The following is a 20639-nucleotide window of genomic DNA, read 5'->3' as shown; positions in this document are numbered from 1 at the left end:
ACACACACACACACACACACACACACATAAACCCAGTTAAAATGCAGCAGCGAAAAGGGAAGGGTGAATGGACCCTTGTTTCCCTGGGGTCAGTATGCAATGCTTTAAATGAATCTGTAGAAAGTTAACCTCTACTATTAGTAAAATCACAAAAGCACAAATTAGTATTGGCATCAAAATATACTGTAAATACTGTACCAAAGTAAAACATACGCCTCAAATAAAAATACATGTACATGTGCATACAAATACAACTTGTTTGAAAATAGCAGATCTACAAGCTCATAAGCAAATAAAATGCCTCAAAACATTTCATGAATCACAATGCAACGCTTTGAGAGCTTGTAGACTGCTATTATTTGAAATAGGGCTTAAGTGGTTAATTCATACTGTACTTTTCTAACCTTGCGTAGACAGACAAATCTGCCATTGCAAAGAAAAATGGCCCTTGGCAGATTAGGTCTGGGCCTGCTCAGCTATTCAAATATTTCACAGCTCACAAGTCCTGAGAAACCAACCAAGGGCCCAGTAATCGTACACAAATGTAGGTCAGGCTTTAGGTCATGATTTTCAACACTCAATCATGATGTTGCAGCAGCTGGCTATTTTTACTTTTTCTTTTACATTTAAAGTATTTGAACATTTCTTGAACACACACACCCACACACACACACACACACACACACACACACACACACACACACACACACACACACACACACACACACACACACACACATTATTAAATTGTTAAACTGTGATATTATCAAATGGACAAGGACCCTAATTGGACCTGTCAAACTTGTTCCAAGAGCAAATTAGTTCTGAGATTTTACAGACCTAACACACTGAGACACCCCTTAAAAAAGCCAGACTACACCAGAAAATGTGTGTGCACGCGTGCGCTGTCCGAAAAGCTTGGTGTAGCCCCTTGCTACACCAAGGAGGGAGTATTTGTGCGGGAGACCTGAGGAATCGGAGTACAAAACGCATACGCACGTGTAAAAAATAGAACCAATCCTATTTTTAAAGCATGCGTATCTGGGGCTCGCGCTACCTGCGAGCCTGGTGTAGCCGATAACATTGATATATATTGGATCTGTCCAAACACAATGTGTACACCCAGTAAATTCTATGCACTTAAGTGTGTGAAAAGCCTTGGTGTAGTCCGGCCGTGAAACAAATACAATACTGACATGGTCTAAATGGGGACACCAGGTGGAAAGGTAATCAATTGGAAATCGGTGAGTACACCACATTTTTTGTCAGTGTGTTATTTCTAACCACAGGTATCTGTATGCCTCGACCTGGTTCCTCCTTATGGCATCGCGTCATCACATTCTTTTGGACCTCAGAGAAGATGGCCACGAGGTTGTCACCCCTGTAAAACACAACATTCAGAACACAAGCAGTTATCACTACTACACTCGACATTGATTGAATTGTGGTCAGTTAAACGATGTAGGCCTACATGCAGCAACATGGTCGAATAAAATTAAATTAAAAAAAATAATTTGGTTCCATTTGTACACTGTTAGAGTTAAGGGGAGTGAAAAGAATAGTACACACACATCCGTGGCCCAGGTGCTAGACAAGCAGAATCATGAAGGACAAGTAGAGTCTGCACACTGGTTACACTCCATAGAGTTTTATTGCTCGTCAACGTTTCGATAATAGATCTTCATCAGGACAAAAGGGATGAAGATCTATTGATCAAAACGTTGACGAGCAATAAAACTCTATGGAGTGTAACCAGTGTGCAGAGTTAAGGGGAGACCTTGAAATTGAAAGTTTGAGAAACACTGGTCTATGAAGTTTCACTTGAAGCATTCCATAATACTTTACATTCAAGTTTTTGTTAATTATTTTTTGAGAGTTACCTGGGGCACCCTTTTTGCAGCTGTTTGCACATAGCCTGTGTGAACCAGCTTCCATTTATTCTGTTGACAAAGGTTTGCGATTTCTCCTTGCTTCCCTTAATCACCAGAACATCTGCATCTACGTTAACCGGGGAATATTCTTCATCCTGATCCTCATGCCCCTGGGCAGCCTCGATGAGGAACAATTTGGGCTTGTTCACAAGGGCAAGGCAGTTTACTCCATTGAAAGGTGTAATTATTTTATCAATGTGGAGGGGCAACACATCTGTCCCTAAAACACAATCCATTGTTCCTCTACTATTAATGTAGCAAACAAAGGCATCTCCGTGCTGTAGAGGTTTGTTAGCATTGAGTTCAATGAAATCCTCCTCCTCACTGGACCATTCCTTTACATTGAACTTCTGTAGCTCTGTGACGTCCTCCAAAGAAGAGAAGTGCTTCAGTGACTTTAGCATTTCTTTCCTGATTTGGTTTTCAAACCTCAAAACCCTGAAGCCCAGCCAGCTGAATCTTGTTGCCACATCAACTGCAGGGGAGGAAAACAAACTTAATTAACATCACATACAAAACCACAGTAAAGAGTATGAGGTTAAGTGTCAATAGTATGTATCAGACAATGTTCATACCAATATCTTTGTCTGTTCCAGTTCTAGGTTTCAGTGATTTAAAGACGTTATTGTACATGATTACACAGAGTCCTGTAGGTCTACTGGTCAACTCGTACTGCTCATCCTAAAAACAGCCAGATTTAGAGACAAATTTAGAGTTTGGCACAGACACACAATGATACACTAGGATTTCTGCTCCCTTCAGTGAATGTTTTACTACAGTATAAACAGTGATTGAAACTAACATGTTATAACTCTCTGTGGGAGGGAAGTTTATATACTACTGATTTAAAAAAAAAATGTGAATGTGATGCTACTTTTACTTACATGTACTACTGCCTGGATGTCATCATCTGGGTGAAAAAAGGCAATAAACAAAATTAAATTCCAAAAGATTGATGGCATTTTTATGGTTTTATATTAAACTTTAATAGTCTGGTGGGATTTCAACAAAGGTCTATAATGAGGTTAGAGGCATTTTTGGGTAAAAGAGGGGTACAGGCCATTTTACATAATTCAAGCAAGATTTTTGTTTTTAACCTTCTAACAGGGATTGACACTAAGGCTTGCCCACCTGTCCCCGGCAGGTAAATAAAACTTTCGGGCAGGTTAAGTTTGCTTTCAGGTTGCCCGACCGGACAAGTGCTAATTTGAGAGCGGACACAACAGTCTATAAACACAACACCAGATGTCTGTCTAAACACCTGAACGTGGCCAGAGCGCTCTGTCTGTGGAATGTAAAATAATAGCACTGTTTACCTATAATGTGCTGTTTTTACTGTTGATACACTTAAAAATGTAAAATAACTAGTGTGAAACCATAGACATATTCAATCATAGCTATGTAGATATTTAGATTTGGAAGAATTGAAGTACAGTATGACATTTTTTATCACCCAGAAATTAAAGAAATATGTGTTAAATTGAGCGTTATGGATGTACTTGCCTGACGGGCAAATGCTTCTGAGACATTAGTGTCAACCCCTGTTCTAATTTGCATAACAAAATGGCTGCCGATTTTGCACCATTTCTTCAATAACTTTATAACAAAGCAAGCTAAACTGACAAAGTGTGTATAGGCCTATCTATGTTCTGAGGATCAGACGATGTGTGTGGCAGTATGTATTTCTAATGTAATTATAGTGGTAAGCTTACTCCTAAATATGCAAATTAGAGGCCACCATTACAGAAAATGTGTATTACTCTAAGGGGTCCATACGCATCTCCATTATTTTATTTTAAATACCTAAAATACAGATTTAGATGATCCTACGTAAAAGTCCTGGAAAAAGTGCACATTTGGTATCTGATAACCAAAAATATATTGAAGTAAATGGATTGACATTCTATACATAGTCTTTCATGGGGATTTCTGCTTTGTATAACCCACCCTACTGACACCTGGGTCTGGTGCTATTGAACTCGGGATGTGAGAACCAAGACGGTGAGTGGTTCCTGGTGCTCAGTAGACTTAAGCTTTCACTTTAAAACACTTCTGGGGTCATTTTCATGTACTCTAACTTGTGTGCCGGATTACATATTGACACTCTGCAATATTTAGATATTTGATATTAATTTGATTGCAGGTGATCATGCTCCACGGTGAAACACACACACACACACACACACACACACACACACACACACACACACACACACACGGCAGCGGTTTCAATTCCTTCTTTCTTTGTTTCGGCAGGAGAAATTCTTCCTTGTAGCCTATTAGGGAATTCCGCCTCAAATAACCAATCACCATCTTGGTTCTCATATAACTGTTTAAATAAATGTATTAATATTGACTCAAGAAACTTATATTACTGTCTGAGGTTCACACAAAAGTCAGAGTAAACCTTAAAATGACATGTAACATAATATTTTAGGGGATATTCCGCCTCCTATAACCTGGCCCAGGTTATATGTTTATATCCCTGTGTGTAATGCCCGGGAATTCGAACTCGGGTCTCCCACGGGAAAGTCTATTACATCTTAACCATCCGACCAAATTTGGACCAGGGGAGATACTAGACTTTTGAGGCCATCAGGCTGAGGCAGTGGGTCACTCTGCGCACCCAATCCCCAAGTTATCATCCCATATATTGGGCACTAATCAGCACCCCCCCCCCCCCCCCCCCCCCCCCTCCTCCTCCTCCTGGGCTCTACTCTCTCCCTGACCCTGTCTGTATTTCTCCACAGCCCAAGTTTTGAGGAAGTAATCTCTACATTATATTGTCCTTTAATTGTAAATATGGGCATATAAAATACATGTGTCCATTCAAATATCTTATTTACATCAATATCCTTCATATCAATTAGTCTGTTTATGCTTTAGTGAAATAATTAAAATCGCTATTGTATCGCATTGTATTTGCGCACTGCTGACCGGGTTACAGAGCTCCGTGGCGTGGAAGCTCCCTCCTCCTCTGTGTCCGAGAACATTGCACTGCTCACCGGGTAAAGCTCAGCTCAGTGGAACGTTCCTCTCTTACCGACACTAGGCTATGTCTTTGCTCAGTTTGCTGTGACCGTGCACAGCGCAGACACACCCAATGGCACGGGCCAGCGAGCAGAGAGTAAAACGCTATGATAAACACAAGCAATATGTGGATTGATTGATTGATTGAAGACTTTATTAGAAGTTTGCATAGGAAAAGGTACAGTTTCATGACGGTACAGTTCACTGGTACAAGGTCTACTAAAAGGAGATCCATGAAAAGACTAAGCTTATTTCCACTGGAAACCATTGAAGTATCTCATATAACATTGAATGACAGACAGATAGAACACAGTACTATGCAGTAGATATGTAAAGAAAAACAAAACAAAGACAGTAATTCTTAAACAAACAGTATATACAAAGAAGGGGCAGGGGAGGGTAGGGTTGGGGCTAGGTTCATTATTACCAGTTGCGAACGGCTGCTGCCTGTAAGTGGCTTTTCAGGGCAATTTTAAAGGATGCAAGTGATCCACACTCCTTTATGGCCTTCGGTAAGGCTTTCCACATTTTGGTGGTATAGCAGAAAAAAGAGTTTGACCCTTTGTTGGTTTTGACTCTGGGTTGAAAGTGATCTGTGGCGCTGCCTCTGGTGTTGTAATTATGGACATCCTTAATGTTTATAAAGTATTTTGACAGGTACTTGGGTATCATAGTGGTGTAGTGTATCTTGTACACCAGGCCCATTGCAAGCTGCTGTACTCTGTCATCTACTCTGAGCCACCCCACTCTTAATTGGTGAGTAGCGGTGAGGTGAGTCTGATAGGGAAGGCTAAGCAGGACCCTAATTAGTTTATTTTGGGCTGTTTGGAGTTTAGTTTTCAGGGCTTGTGGGGCGTCACGATACCATACGTGGACTCCGTAGTCAAAGAGGGGCTGGATTATTGCACCAGCTATGGTCTTCAGTGTGTTAAAATTGACCATCGGGGCTATCCTCTGTAGGAAACGAGTTCGTTGGTTGATTTTATTTATTACTTTAGAAGTCATCTTTTCACTGGAAAGATTAGCTTCCAGGATACATCCTAAGTAAGAGATTTCGTTTTTTCGTGTTATGACCTTGTCACCCACTTTGATTGTGAAGTTATCGACCTTTTTGAGGTTATGATTTGTTCCAAAGAGGATGGACTCCGTTTTTCCCAGGTGAATTGATAATTTGTTGTCGTTAAGCCATGTGCAGATCTTACTTAGTTCAGAGTTAAGTGTCTTCTCAACCTGCAAGTGGTCCTTGCCCGAGACTAGGAGAGCCGAGTCATCCGCGAACAGGAACAGGTTGCAGTCACAAGCAGATGCCATGTCGTTCACGTATATTAGGAACAACAGAGGCCCCAGTATGCTACCTTGAGGAACACCACAGCTTACTGGGAGGGGGGGGGACATGGTACCGTTAATCTCCACCACCTGTTCCCTCCCCATCAGGTAAGATTGCATCCAACTCACTGCTGCGCTGTCAAGACCGATGGCTTTTAGTTTCTCAATCAGAATAGAATGATTTACGGTATCAAATGCCTTCTGGAGGTCCATCATGACCATGCCGCTATATTTGCCGTCATCCGCTTCGCGTTTGATTTGGTCAGTCAAATAGAGAAGGCATGTGTCGGTGGAATGAGATTTTCTGAATCCAGATTGGAACTCGTAAATCAGATTATTCTCATCGAGATATCTTGCAATCTGTTCGTAGACTATTTTCTCCATGACTTTGGATATGGAGCTGAGAATGGAAACGGGACGGTAGTTTCCAGGGTCTAGTTTGCTACCTTTTTTATGCAGGGGGGTTACTTTTGCTAGTTTGAAGTCCTGTGGGACATGACCCTGTTCGATGGAAAGGTTAATTAAGTGGGTAATGATTGGAGCAATGGTGGCGGCTGAATCTCTGAGAAATCTAGCTGGAATTTTATCAAGGCCAGTGGCCTTGTGCTGAGGTAGGGCGCTCAGTTTTTTAAACACTTCATCAGTTGTCACTGTGGCAAGTTTAAAACTATCTTTTATGACACCCAGTTTATTGTAGTATTTCTTAACAAAATTTATACCATACCGCCCAGATGGGGCGACCAGTCTTTCAACCAGTGAATGGGCCATGGTGGTAAAGGTTTTGTTAAGATGGGTAGCTACTTCACATTTGTCAGAAATGAGAGCGGCGTCCGTTTTGATGTTTATGCTGTGGCATATGTTTTTAGATTTTAAGCCTAATTGGTTGTTAAGCAACTTCCATAGGTCTCGTGGTTTATTTTTGTATTCGTCGATTTTGGTGTCGATGTAGTCTTTTTGGGCGGATCTACATAGTGCGATCGTCTGGTTTCTGAGTTTCTTGCACTGAGCAGTAAGATGTTTGATTTGGATCTTGAGGTCAGGGTTGAATTTTTTCCTAAGCTTTTTGCAACACTTACGTTTTTCATCGTACTTTTTGTCTCTGAGTTTAGCTGATTCGGCTATATCTGAGTTATACCATGGCTCTTGGCGGGCTTTAACCCTGGTGGTTTGCAAGGGGGCCACGTCGTCTAGAGCATTGGTCAATTTGGTTTTAAAACCACACCATGCTCCTTCGACATTTGTACAATTCAGTTCAGAAGAAAAGTCAGTATTCGCTAGTGTGTGATTTAATGCCTCACTGGAGTAGTTTTTGAGGCTTCTAGCTACCACTGTTTTGTGACCACTAGCCTTGGGTTTGTGTATTTTACGCGTACAGTAGATCATGTAATGATCACTAAGACCGCATACAATAGCCCCGCTAGCGGTGACTTTGGATTTGTCTGTGGTTACGATGAGATCTATGAGGGTTTGGGAGTGCTCCGTCACCCTGGTAGGTACGGTAACGAGCTGAGTGAGACCATATTGATTACATAACCCATTAAAGGACTTGAACAGGGGTGCTTCTTTACGCAAAGCACAAACATTCCAGTCGCCCAAAGCATAATACTCAATACCGTCCACCTTTGCTAAGCTCTCCTCAAACAGCTCAAAGAAGTCATTCTGGTCAGGGGGTCTATAGACTGCGCATATTAGTATATTTTTAGCATGTTCAAAAATTATCTCGACCCATACAGTTTCAAGAGAGCTGTGGTGTAGGTCAGGGCGAATGATAAAATTTAAATCATTGTGAATATACATGCAAACACCGCCTCCCTTCCTGTTCCTATCATTCCTAATGACAGTGTAATTGGCTATTTCAATGCTAGTATCTGAGAATGAGTCATCGAGTTTAGTCTCTGAGAAGGTTAAAATGTGTACCTTACCATCAAGAAACATAGCTTTGATTTGTTCCAGTTTGGGTTTCAAACTGTTGATGTTGAGATGAATCATTTTCAGTCCTCTTTTCACAAAAGTACCTTTCATGTCTGAGATGTTCAAATAGCCATTATCAGGGCTGGGGGAGGGGGTTTCCCCTGTGTGTGAGTCCACATCCGTGTGTATTGGGGGTAGGGGGGCGCTGGGGGTGGGGGGGAGGTCATGTCCCGTTGATGTCTGACAATGTGGTTCTCTAAACTGAGGCAAAGGACCGTGAAATCTTTCTGCATAGCGGAGCGGAGGAACTTTATCGTGGCGCGGACGGTCTAAATTGAACTCCGCGAAGGTACATGTAACCACAAGGCTCCGGTAATGTATCGTCCCCGGGGTAAGAAAAAACACCCGCGCCTCGGGCTCGGCTCGTATTGGTTCTGTGTGTGTCTGTGTCCTGTGTCTTGTGCGAAAGCAACGAAAATGCGAGCAGGGAGCACGCAGGCGATCCACATTGAGTCTGAAGCACGCATCTCTCAGTGTGTTGAAGGGGCGGCCGCAGATCTGTAAGTGCGTGCATGCACGTGCGTATTGTGTGTGTGTGTGTGTGTGTGTGTGTGTGTGTGTGTGTGTGTGTGTGTGTGTGTGTGTGTGTATGGCCACTGGGTCGGGACCATAGTTTGGGAACCGCTGGCTGAAGTGATTGATTATGTATTAATAATCAAAATCTACAAAGTTACTATAAGCCTCCAAATGATTGTAGTGGAGAGATAAAGTGCATTTGCCTCTGAGATGTATAGTGGAGTAGAAGTATAAGAATTGAAAATTGGAAAGTACAAATACTCAAAATTGTACTCAAGTACATGTAGCCTAGTTACTGCACCATAATTTGTTAGAATGAGTCCAAGACTACCTGGCTGCAGACACTAGGGTCCTGTTGATGTCCACGGGAGACAGGAACATCAACAAGTGGCAGGAAGTGACCTCACACCTCTTTCTTGCTCTACCCCATGGAGGTTCTGTTTAGGGTTAGGGGGTAGAGTTGGGTTGTCTAAAAGATAAAAGATAACATGTACACATAGCGACAATGCGGCTCAAAGGGACTGTAGTGCCTTGGACTGCAAGGCAGAGACGTCACGTGACCTCCACAAGCGGCATGAAGTCACTTGACACTGTGAGGTCACTTCCTGCCACTTGTTGATGTTCCTGTCTCCCGTGGACATCAACAGGACCCTAGTGTCTGCAGCCAGGTGCTGCTCGAATGAGTGGGAGAGAGAGGCTCCCCTGGTGGTGAATATAGAGTATTTCAGGTGACAGACCTTTTTTCAACAGGGCCCATAAAAGAGAGATATTACAGCTCCATGGAGTGGGTTTTCAAGTTTAAACATTTTAAAACATGTTTTTAGGACCAGGGCAAAGACTTTTATGATTGGTAAAAACAGAATGTCATTTTACCTTTAAAGTCTATTTATGGAATGTCAATCCGTTTACTTCAATACATTTTGTATATTTAAATGTATACTTTTACCAGGATTTTGACATGGGATCATCTAAACCTATATTTTAGATGTTCCAATAAGGATGCCAAAAATACAGATAAGTAGAAAATAAAAGAAAATAAGGGGTATGCGTATATGGACCCCTTTTTGAACATTTTGTTTTTCTTTTTGGAATGGTGGCCTCTAATTTGCATATTTAGGAGTAAGCTTACCAAAAAAATACACAGTACACACATTGTCTGACCCTCAGAACATAGATATATTCACTTTATTTGTCAGTTTTGCTTGCTTTGTTATAGTTATTAAGAAATCGGCAGCCATTTTGTTAAGCAAATTAGAAGGTTAAAAATGAGTGTGTGTGTGTGTGTGTGTGTGTGTGTGTGTGTGTGTGTGTGTGTGTGTGTGTCATTGAAAACATTGTAGGTTCGAAAAGGGTGCACTCGTTTTTCGGCACTGGGTGGAGCAAACGGTGGCTTTAATCCCCACCTGGCTTTGATGTCACCACCTGACAACAACAAAATAAATTAGCAGCCAGGTAGATACACAAGTAGGAATGCTGCTTGCCTGCTTCCATTCTTGATGGTCCTAAAATCGATTCAAATCTCATTCCGAATAAAAAATAAAATAAAATAAAAAATAAGTGAATAAAATAATCTTATATGTTGAGATGACATAATTCATGCGTGGGGAAAAACATTTGACGGGGTCCCCGCAGCTCCCAGACCCTGTGGCTGCCATTTGGGAAACACCGGGTGGGAGCACTATGCTCACAGCTAACAACTACAACAAAACATTAGCAGCTACGCTAGCTAGAAGGAGCGCAAATGTAATTTCAAATATAATAAATAACGTTTTTATGTTGTGATTATTTAATTCATGTGTGTGGGAAAAACATTATTGGTACGAGACTTCTCCATGTATGGGCATAAAAGATATTGTATGTTGTGATGTCATGGGAACCGCTCTAACAGAATACCTTTTATGCCCATATATGGAGATACTTGATGTCATCAATATAAAGCCCATAAAATAAATAAAATGTATACAGTATGGGCATTCCCAGATGATGCCCTGTTAGGTAGATCCCCAGGCATCAAACCCAGGCCCTAACTCACCATGGCCCTACTTGGCTTTACTAAATAACATATGTTGTATGCCCATATATGGAGATCCCTGTCCCAATGTCATCAATATTAAGGACAGATCTGGGAACGCCCATATTTGGTAATGCATGTTTTGACATAACATTGTTGACTATCATGCAGGGGTCTCCATATTATGGGTAACTGGTGTGATATACATCACTGGCCAGATGGCCAAAAATTGGCACTTTTTCATGTCGCCCTGAGGCATCTTACTAGTTTCATTTTATTTTGATTTAATTGTCCATACCGTTAAGTTCAAGTAATAACACTGCTTGTCTGCATTTGTAGTTAGATTACCATTTGACGTCAGTTTGTACTTGTATATCCATTGTTTTTTGGCTTGATGCAAGCCCACAATTGTTTTGAAGGAACAATATTTTCTAGTGTGTTTTGTTTTTACAATTGCCTTATGTTTCTAAGATGATTTTTCGAGGATGTTGTTCACAAAGATGGATCAAGACTATCATAGCTGTATTTTATAATTTCTGACATTTGCATATCGGTAGCACTTTACAATAATGACCTGTTATAGATCATTTATAAACATTTATAAGCAGTTTATAGATGAGTAATTAACATGAACAAACTGTTTATTGACATTTGTAAATGTTTACCTAAGCATTTATAACTGTTTAAACAAACATTATTTACATGTTATTAGTAAGGTATTAGTAAGTAGTAAACTAATCATGAATAAACCATTTATGTACATTTGTAAATGATTAATAAATCATTATTAGATGTTATCAAGAGCCCTAATGTAAAGTGAAGACTAGTCACTGCGACCATCAGGTCGCAAGTTACTATGAAAACATCCACCGGCTGTCTGTCCGTCACGTCACTTCACTTCACACATTTGGCCCTACTCTTATCTCCGGCACTGTTGCCCCTATCCATGCCAAACGTTGCACACACACTCCTTGGCTGGCAAACCACAACCCTGATTTCTCAAATGCCCCTCTTCTAGCGCCACCATGAGGTTGCTTATCTCCCAATTAGGGAGTCTTACTGGTTATTTACATCTGTCTGTTAATGTGGTCTCCTTGTTTGTTCATGGTTATGCTTTGTAAAACATTCCTTAAATATCTATAAATCATTAGTAGATGTTATCAAGAGCCCTAATGTAAAGTGAAGACTATTCATTATTTACAACTGTCTGTTAATGTGGCCTCTATGTTTGTTCATGTTTAGCAGTTTGGCAAATTTGGCATGGATAGGGGCAACGGTGCCGGAGATAAGAGTAGGGCTAAAAGTGTGACGTGACGCGACGTGACGTGACGGACAGACTGTACATATACAGTATGGGCATTCCCAGATGATGCCCTGTTAGGTAGATCCCCAGGCATCAAACCCAGGCCCTAACTCACCATGGCCCTGCTTGGCTTTACTAAATAACATATGTTGTATGCCCATATATGGAGATCCCTGTCCCAATGTCATCAATATTAAGGACATATCTGGGAACGCCCATATTTGGTAATGCATGTTTTGACATAACATTGTTGACTATCATGCAGGGGTCTCCATATTATGGGTAACTGGTGTGATATACATCACTGGCCAGATGGCCAAAAATTGGCACTTTTTCATGTCGCCCTGAGGCATCTTACTAGTTTCATTTAGGGAGTCTTACTGGTTATTTACATCTGTCTGTTAATGTGGTCTCCTTGTTTGTTCATGGTTATGCTTTGTAAAACATTCCTTAAATATCTATAAATCATTAGTAGATGTTATCAAGAGCCCTAATGTAAAGTGAAGACTATTCATTATTTACAACTGTCTGTTAATGTGGCCTCTATGTTTGTTCATGTTTAGCAGTTTGGCAAATTTGGCATGGATAGGGGCAACGGTGCCGGAGATAAGAGTAGGGCTAAAAGTGTGACGTGACGCGACGTGACGTGACGGACAGACTGACGGAGGGAATGACAGACAGCCGGTGGAGGTTTTCATAGTAACTTGCAATATCACGGTCGCAATGAATAGTCACCACAACAAACATGGAGGTCACCTTAACAGACATTCGTAAATGAATTCCTACACATTATATGTGATTTTTAGCATTGGTTATAAATGATTTAGTAAACATTTACAAATGTCAATGTTTAAAGATTCTAAAATGTTATACAATGTTATTATACATTTTATAATAATTTGCCAAGGTACATAGATAGCTTGTAAATGATTAGTTACTTATCTACAAATAGCATATAAATAATGCATAATTTTAGTTACAAATAATTTTGTTTATTCATGAATAGTTTACTACTTACTAATACCTTACTAAACAGTTATAAATGTTTAGGTAAACATGTACAAATGTCAATAAACAATTTGCTCATGTTTATTACTCGTCTACAAACTGCTTATAAATGTTTATAAATGATTTATAACAGGTCATTATTGTAAAGTGCTACCTGCATGGGTATAAAAGTAAAAGTCTGAATAAAATACATATGATAGTCTTGATCCAAGCCCAACAAAGATGCATGCATGGACGCATCGATGGCGAGTAATTTTATGTTGAAGAAAGGCCTTTGCCTTTGCAGAAAGGCGTATCAATTCATATTCACGGCCAAATCAATAGCTTTGCGCTTGCCTGTACATCACCTGAGCATATAAAATCAAGTTGCTTTATTCATTTTGTCATGAGCACTCATTCGCAATATCAACACTAATAAGTCCATGCTTTTCCAGTTTTAGTAGTTACATTCTGATGAAGAACTTTGTGTCAAAATGTTAATAAAGCCTGACTGGGAGCTTCATAATTTTAATCAAGTGTGTGGACTCTTATTTTTTAAATACAGTACAAAAGCCCCTCGCCCCCATCCTCTCATTCACATCACTATTTTCAATCCTAACTGAGTTCTTGAGCTAGAGAAAACGTTAAAGGACACAGACCAGCATAAACATTTGTAGTTCATTTGTGCAATTTCAGATCTGTCTATCTATAGATAGATGTATCTATCCAACGTGTTTCCATGTTTCCATAAGCTTATTCGAATTAGGGAAGCAAATTATCAGAAATGCGTATTAAGACAAAGCTAATTTAGCCCGTTTGAGGGTGTCATTCGAATTAGCGACGGTCGCAAGCGGATACATTCTTTTGCGGATAATGAAAGTTTATTCACATTTTGAAGCGTTTCCATAAAAAGATTTTGCGAATAAGCCGCAAATGCACATAAAGAGGCTTTATGGAAACGCCACTTGTGTCTGTCTCTGCCATATTTGTGGAGCAATCATTCACTGCCATGTATGTTTTAAGTCATCAGAGGGTGACTTCTTCACTTGGAAAGGTGCCAGCTTCAGGTGGTTCAGGCATCTAGTACGGATGCCTCCCGGGGGATTGCCCATAAGTCCAACCTCTCAATTGTCCGACTTAAGGTTTAAGGTTAGTTTTAGGCATAGTTTTACTGAGGTTAGGGTTAAGGTTAGGTTTAGGCATAGTTTTAATGAGGTTAGGATTAAGGTTAGGTTGAGGCATAGTTTTACTGAGGCTAGGGTTAAGATTAGGTTTAGGCATAAACCTAAAAAAGCGCTACTGATTGTAGCCATCATCTTAAGTTTAGAATAACTTTATTTATAAAGCACTTGAAACCAATTACAAAGTATACTTTGCACACATGAGGAATAAATATAATTAAAGCTGCAAGCAGCAATGACCGGGTCATGGGTCCAAAGGGACTCCCCTTTTTTCCGGGAGTTTCGCCTTGATTCGGCCTAAACACTAACATTTAACTTCAGCCATTAGGCCACGCCCCTTTCAAGACCATTTACATCAAGAATACATGAGTATGTTTAGGCTAATCTTTGCAATTTGTTATTGGTGCAGGACTCGGATCCTAATAATATGTCTAATGTGTCTTCTGGCAAGATACATACCTTCTGGTCACATTCTGACCTGTGGGGACTGGATGGACCTCAGACCGTGTTCCTTATGAAGCCCAGTGGACTGACAGGCAGAACACAGCTCATAGTTAGGACACACGGTACACTTATACCTGGTCCCCACAATAGGCTTCATCTGACAGCAGTCACATTCTACACCAGGGTGCTGGATGTTAGGATCTGGCAAAACAAAAAAAAGATAAATGTATTAGTATGAATTGAGTATAAAACTAGAAGGTCTCCAGCAGGCCAGGTAGCTAAAACTGACGCCATGGACAATGTGAATACTTTTGATTGGAAGTTATTCCTTGGCCTACTGGGAGTGTGCATTCAAACTTTCTCACCTCTAGGTCCAGCAATTAGCTGGGGAGCCACTGTGCCAAAATGAGAGAAGACCTGTGATGTCATGACATACTCCAAATTTTTGTTTTAACCAATTAATTTGGTCAATAAGGTACACAGAATGAGAGGCCTGCTCTGCCGGAAACATTGCGAAAAAAAAGTTTCCCATTGACTTCACTATACTGGAAAAAAAACACCCAAACATATGCTTTAAGTAGCATGTGAGGGGTCAAACTAGGGGTTCTTCATGGTTCTGAATCCATTGCAAGCATTTGTTTTGCATGGGAAACATTCCTTGGGCTAGATTTCAGCCTCTCAAACCTGTGAAAAGTGATGAGTCATCACTTTTTACCGTTATTTTGGTCCGTTTTCTAGCCCAAGGAATGTTTTTCATGCAAAACAAATGCTTGCAATGGATTTAGAATCATCAAGAACCCCTAGTTTGACCCCTCACATGCTACTTAAAGCATATTTATTTTGGTGTGTTTCTTTCCTGTATAGTGAAGTCGATGGGACAGTGATACAAATGGCCATGACTTTTTTTCCGCAATGTTTCCGACAGAGAAGGCCTCTCATTCTGTGTACCTTAATGACCAAATTAATAGAAAAAACATGTCACAGGTAAAACCCTATTCTTTGAGTTTTTGGGCCTGTGGCTCCCCGGCTATAAATGCTTGTGGCATCTGTGCAAACGTGCCCCTCCTGAACACTTTGTCAGGTTTTCAAATTCCTACAATACTTTCAGATGAATCTTCATAACATGACTTCAGGGATAATGTGTACCAATGTGAGCAAAGTTTGGACAAATTTGGTCTAACACTATCAACAAAAACGTGTTATGCAACGAAAACGCAACACAAAGGAAAACTTGGACCCAGTGGGAATCTGCGTAAAAATGTTCATGGCAATCGGAAAATTATGTTCATGATTAGAGCTGTCAGTTTGCCTCTGAATTTCATTCATTCATTTTTATAATTTTTCGAAAATAGTTGAATATGTTATATAATATATAAAATGTATATATATATATATATATATATATATATATTTATATATATATTTTTATAAAATGTATAGTTGTAAAATAATAAGCACATTATGTGCGCAAATTCAGATGCTATAACAGGCTGGGAAAAAAAGCTAAGCTACAAGCCCTAATTACATTGCATCATTGACAGGCTGTGGGCTTGTTGATCCCCTGGGCTGAGGGCACCAAGCAACTCGACTAAGGTCTTCAAATCTATTTAACAAGAGCAATGATGCAGTTATACAGTGGAACTAGGCTACAGCATATATAAGTACATCATAGATGTTCTACTTACGGTCGATCTCCTCATTCATGGCTGTAGGGTGAAAGGTGACAGGTGTATTAAAAATAATGTTAACGCCAGGTAGGTTACAATGACCAATTTATAACTGTTATGGAAGTAATTCTGTGCATGATTAATTTGGAGCTATATGGACAGTTGTGCATAATGTCAGCCCAACTCCACAAATAAAACGAAAATGATCAGGCCATGCAAAATTGATAGCCTAATTTGTCTTATGTAGGCTGTCATGTCATGTTTGGAGAAGGGTTAGGGGTGTCACAATACACTTATTCGCCAATATGATACACGATATTGGGCTCATGATATCAATGATACATTATTATTGTTCTTTTTTCAATCATCATCAACATTGTAGCCAGTGGTGCTTTGGGATTTTTTTTCCCGGGCGGACGGTCATTTATTGACGTCACGTGCACACGCGTGCACACGCCTCTAGAGGCTATTTAGATAGAAAGGATGTCAGCAGATCTAATGGTGGGAAAACAATAGTTTTCTAGTCTTAATTACATTTGCATTGTTACTTAAGATTTTATGTTCTACTTTCTTTTACTTCATTTAGAAAATACAGCGCTGCAGTAGGCTAGAGAAACAAAGTTTGCCTTGAACGAATCTCAAACACTAAATACCACAGTAATATGGAGCCATATATGAGGACACACACACATCGACACACGCACATGCAGTCACAGCTGGAAACCTAGGTGTTAAAGTAGGCTATATATCCATATGAATAGAGGCTTGAGGACGCTCACACATTCACCACTAGAAACCTGTTATGCAAAGTTGTAGCTACTGATTAAAGTATCGCTTGTAGTTATCGCGGATTCGCGGGGTGGGGGGTTGTCGCGGCTCTCGCGGGGGGGTATGCACGCGTTTACACGCTCGTGCACAGTTCGGTGCCGTCCGTGCGCGTGCATGTGGGGAAATATTTCTGGCCACACCTGGCCCCCAAAGCGCTACTGATTGTAGCCATCATCTTAAGTTTAGAATAACTTTATTTATAAAGCACTTGAAACCAATTACAAAGTATACTTTGCACACATGAGGAATAAATATAATTAAAGCTGCAAGCAGCAATGACCGGGTCATGGGTCCAAAGGGACTCCCCTTTTTTCCGGGAGTTTCGCCTTGATTCGGCCTAAACACTAACATTTAACTTCAGCCATTAGGCCACGCCCCTTTCAAGACCATTTACATCAAGAATACATGAGTATGTTTAGGCTAATCTTTGCAATTTGTTATTGGTGCAGGACTCGGATCCTAATAATATGTCTAATGTGTCTTCTGGCAAGATACATACCTTCACCTCCCTTCTGTGGTCTTGCAACCGTGTTTGCTTCCTTAAAGACAAAAGAGAGAGAATTGACGATCAGTATTTCTTTCTTTGTTGATGCTGCTATACATAGGCACAGACAAATGTCATTACCGTATCCATCTGTGCAGGTGTAAGACCTGTCGTGTTTGTATTGTGTGTTATACAGTACGTATAACTGTCAAAATGCAGTTTTCTATGCATTTCGTGGGGACAGTCAAACATAAGATTTTACATAATTATGGAATTATGAGGTTTCTGCTGACAGTAATGATTATATTCTGACCTGTGGGGACTGGATGGACCTCAGACCGTGTTCCTTATGAAGCCCAGTGGACTGACAGGCAGAACACAGGTCATAGTTAGGACACACGGTACACTTATACCTGGTCCCCACAATAGGCTTCATCTGACAGCAGCCACATTCTACACCAGGGTGCTGGATGTTAGGATCTGGCAAAACAAAAAAAAAGATAAATGTATTAGTATGAATTGAGTATAAAACTAGAAGGTCTCCAGCAGGCCAGGTAGCTAAAACTGACGCCATGGACAATGTGAATACTTTTGATTGGAAGTTATTCCTTGGCCTACTGGGAGTGTGCATTCAAACTTTCTCACCTCTAGGTCCAGCAATTAGCTGGGGAGCCACTGTGCCAAAATGAGAGAAGACCTGTGATGTCATGACATACTCCAAATTTTTGTTTTAACCAATTAATTTGGTCAATAAGGTACACAGAATGAGAGGCCTGCTCTGCCGGAAACATTGCGAAAAAAAAGTTTCCCATTGACTTCACTATACTGGAAAAAAACACCCAAACATATGCTTTAAGTAGCATGTGAGGGGTCAAACTAGGGGTTCTTCATGATTCTGAATCCATTGCAAGCATTTGTTTTGCATGGGAAACATTCCTTGGGCTAGATTTCAGCCTCTCAAACCTGTGAAAAGTGATGAGTCATCACTTTTTACCGTTATTTTGGTCCGTTTTCTAGCCCAAGGAATGTTTTTCATGCAAAACAAATGCTTGCAATGGATTTAGAATCATCAAGAACCCCTAGTTTGACCCCTCACATGCTACTTAAAGCATATTTATTTTGGTGTGTTTCTTTCCTGTATAGTGAAGTCGATGGGACAGTGATACAAATGGCCATGACTTTTTTTCCGCAATGTTTCCGACAGAGAAGGCCTCTCATTCTGTGTACCTTAATGACCAAATTAATAGAAAAAACATGTCACAGGTAAAACCCTATTCTTTGAGTTTTTGGGCCTGTGGCTCCCCGGCTATAAATGCCTGTGGCATCTGTGCAAACGTGCCCCTCCTGAACACTTTGTCAGGTTTTCAAATTCCTACAATACTTTCAGATGAATCTTCATAACATGACTTCAGGGATAATGTGTACCAATGTGGGCAAAGTTTGGACAAATTTGGTCTAACACTATCAACAAAAACGTGTTATGCAACGAAAACGCAACACAAAGGAAAACTTGGACCCAGTGGGAATCTGCGTAAAAATGTTCATGGCAATCGGAAAATTATGTTCATGATTAGAGCTGTCAGTTTGCCTCTGAATTTCATTCATTCATTTTTATAATTTTTCGAAAATAGTTGAATATGTTATATAATATATAAAATGTATATATATATATATATATATATATATATATATTTATAAAATGTATAGTTGTAAAATAATAAGCACATTATGTGCGCAAATTCAGATGCTATAACAGGCTGGGAAAAAAAGCTAAGCTACAAGCCCTAATTACATTGCATCATTGACAGGCTGTGGGCTTGTAGATCAGCGGAGGCGTGGCTAGCAGCTAAATAGCTTGTTTAGACAGCGTGTCTTCCCAGTGTACCAGAACAGAACAGTGCACCGAGAGAGAGGAACAGAGCATAAAAGCCAGCTCCTCTATGTTACTGACAGACACATATTACATTAGTCTTTGGCTGTCCGCTGTTGTCATAAGTTTCTTAAATGTTACTTTCAACTGACGCTTGGAAACAGCAGGAGAAATAGCCAAGTAGCTAACCAGCTAATCTATGAAGAAATGAGACGAGAGGGCAGAGGAGAGCTCCGGACAGCAGCGATGCAAACGGTGGTGTCGGGTTTCTCACACACAAAGTGCTGTGGCATAACTTCCTCTGTGTCCACTGCAGTGCATGCCATGTACAAACGTAAATTGTTGATCATTTGTGACTTGATGAAAGCATTTATTTTCGCAATGGGAGGTCAGGAAAAATGTTTTTTTGTTTACTTTTTTTATATAAACTTTTTTTTCTTTTTTTACATTTCGAATAGTAATTGAAGCATTCGACTTTCATCCATTTCTTTAATATTCGAATTATAGTCGAAAAACGAATTTCATTCTGACAGGCCTATTCATGATTTTAACCATTTTGCTCAAATTGGGCCCCTAATGAAAACTTTACAATCCAATCTTCATCCGGATAATAACTGTAATTATAATTATGTACAAAGGGAGCCCCATTGGTCTCTACAGACCGTTTATTTAGCGGTCTTCCAGTCGGAACTCCTTCCTATGGGGGAATCGTCAGATTACACCAAAATACAGAAAAAAAGTACGTCAGCTCCCGTTGGACAATGTCCCATTAGCCATAGGGGATGTCAATCAAGTCTCGGGGCGAGGGGACCTCCCCCTATAAGACCCGTGACGTCCTTCCGTTCGATCTCTTTCACCATTTCTGCTCCATGCATAGCATACAGACATGATTCTCGCAGCTACTCATTCAACGTATTTCTTCACTTGCTTTCTTCACAGAGAAGTTGTAAACGTGCTGAAGATAGACGAAAGCGCCGTACTAGAACAAGTCCGTCGGCTTCGGCACTTTTCTTCTCTGTTCTCTGCTTCCAGCGATCACTTCTCCGTTTGGTAACCTATTGTTGTGTTAGCTGCCCTAGCCCAGCCTAGC

General features: G+C 40.4%; 1 protein-coding gene across 2 annotated transcripts in view; it reads right to left on the bottom strand.

Annotated features, from left to right (window-relative positions):
- The window catches only part of LOC308298473 (uncharacterized protein), a 47772-nt gene continuing 27133 nt past the window's right edge, over window positions 1-20639 (bottom strand). Inside the window, exons 11-18 of one of the 2 annotated variants that reach the window (XR_013962721.1) lie at window positions 17993-18159; window positions 17695-17734; window positions 16386-16406; window positions 14716-14901; window positions 2816-2841; window positions 2507-2612; window positions 1881-2406; window positions 1-1381 (exon numbers count right to left, since the gene is read on the bottom strand). Coding sequence is in view for 1 of the 2 variants with exons in the window: in XM_080742079.1 (XP_080598205.1) it covers window positions 14723-14901; window positions 16386-16406; window positions 17695-17734; window positions 17993-18159 (407 nt within the window). In the remaining variant the exon portion in view is untranslated. Of the gene's footprint in view, window positions 1382-1880; window positions 2407-2506; window positions 2613-2815; window positions 2842-9199; window positions 14902-16385; window positions 16407-17694; window positions 17735-17992; window positions 18160-20639 lie in introns of those variants that run through there. The other variant, XM_080742079.1, reaches the window with a different exon arrangement.

Source organism: Nannobrachium achirus, assembly GCF_963921795.1.
Source record: "Nannobrachium achirus genome assembly, chromosome: 14".
NCBI classification, from domain to species: Eukaryota; Metazoa; Chordata; class Actinopteri; order Myctophiformes; family Myctophidae; genus Nannobrachium; species Nannobrachium achirus.
This window is presented reverse-complemented; position numbering and strand designations above follow the sequence as displayed.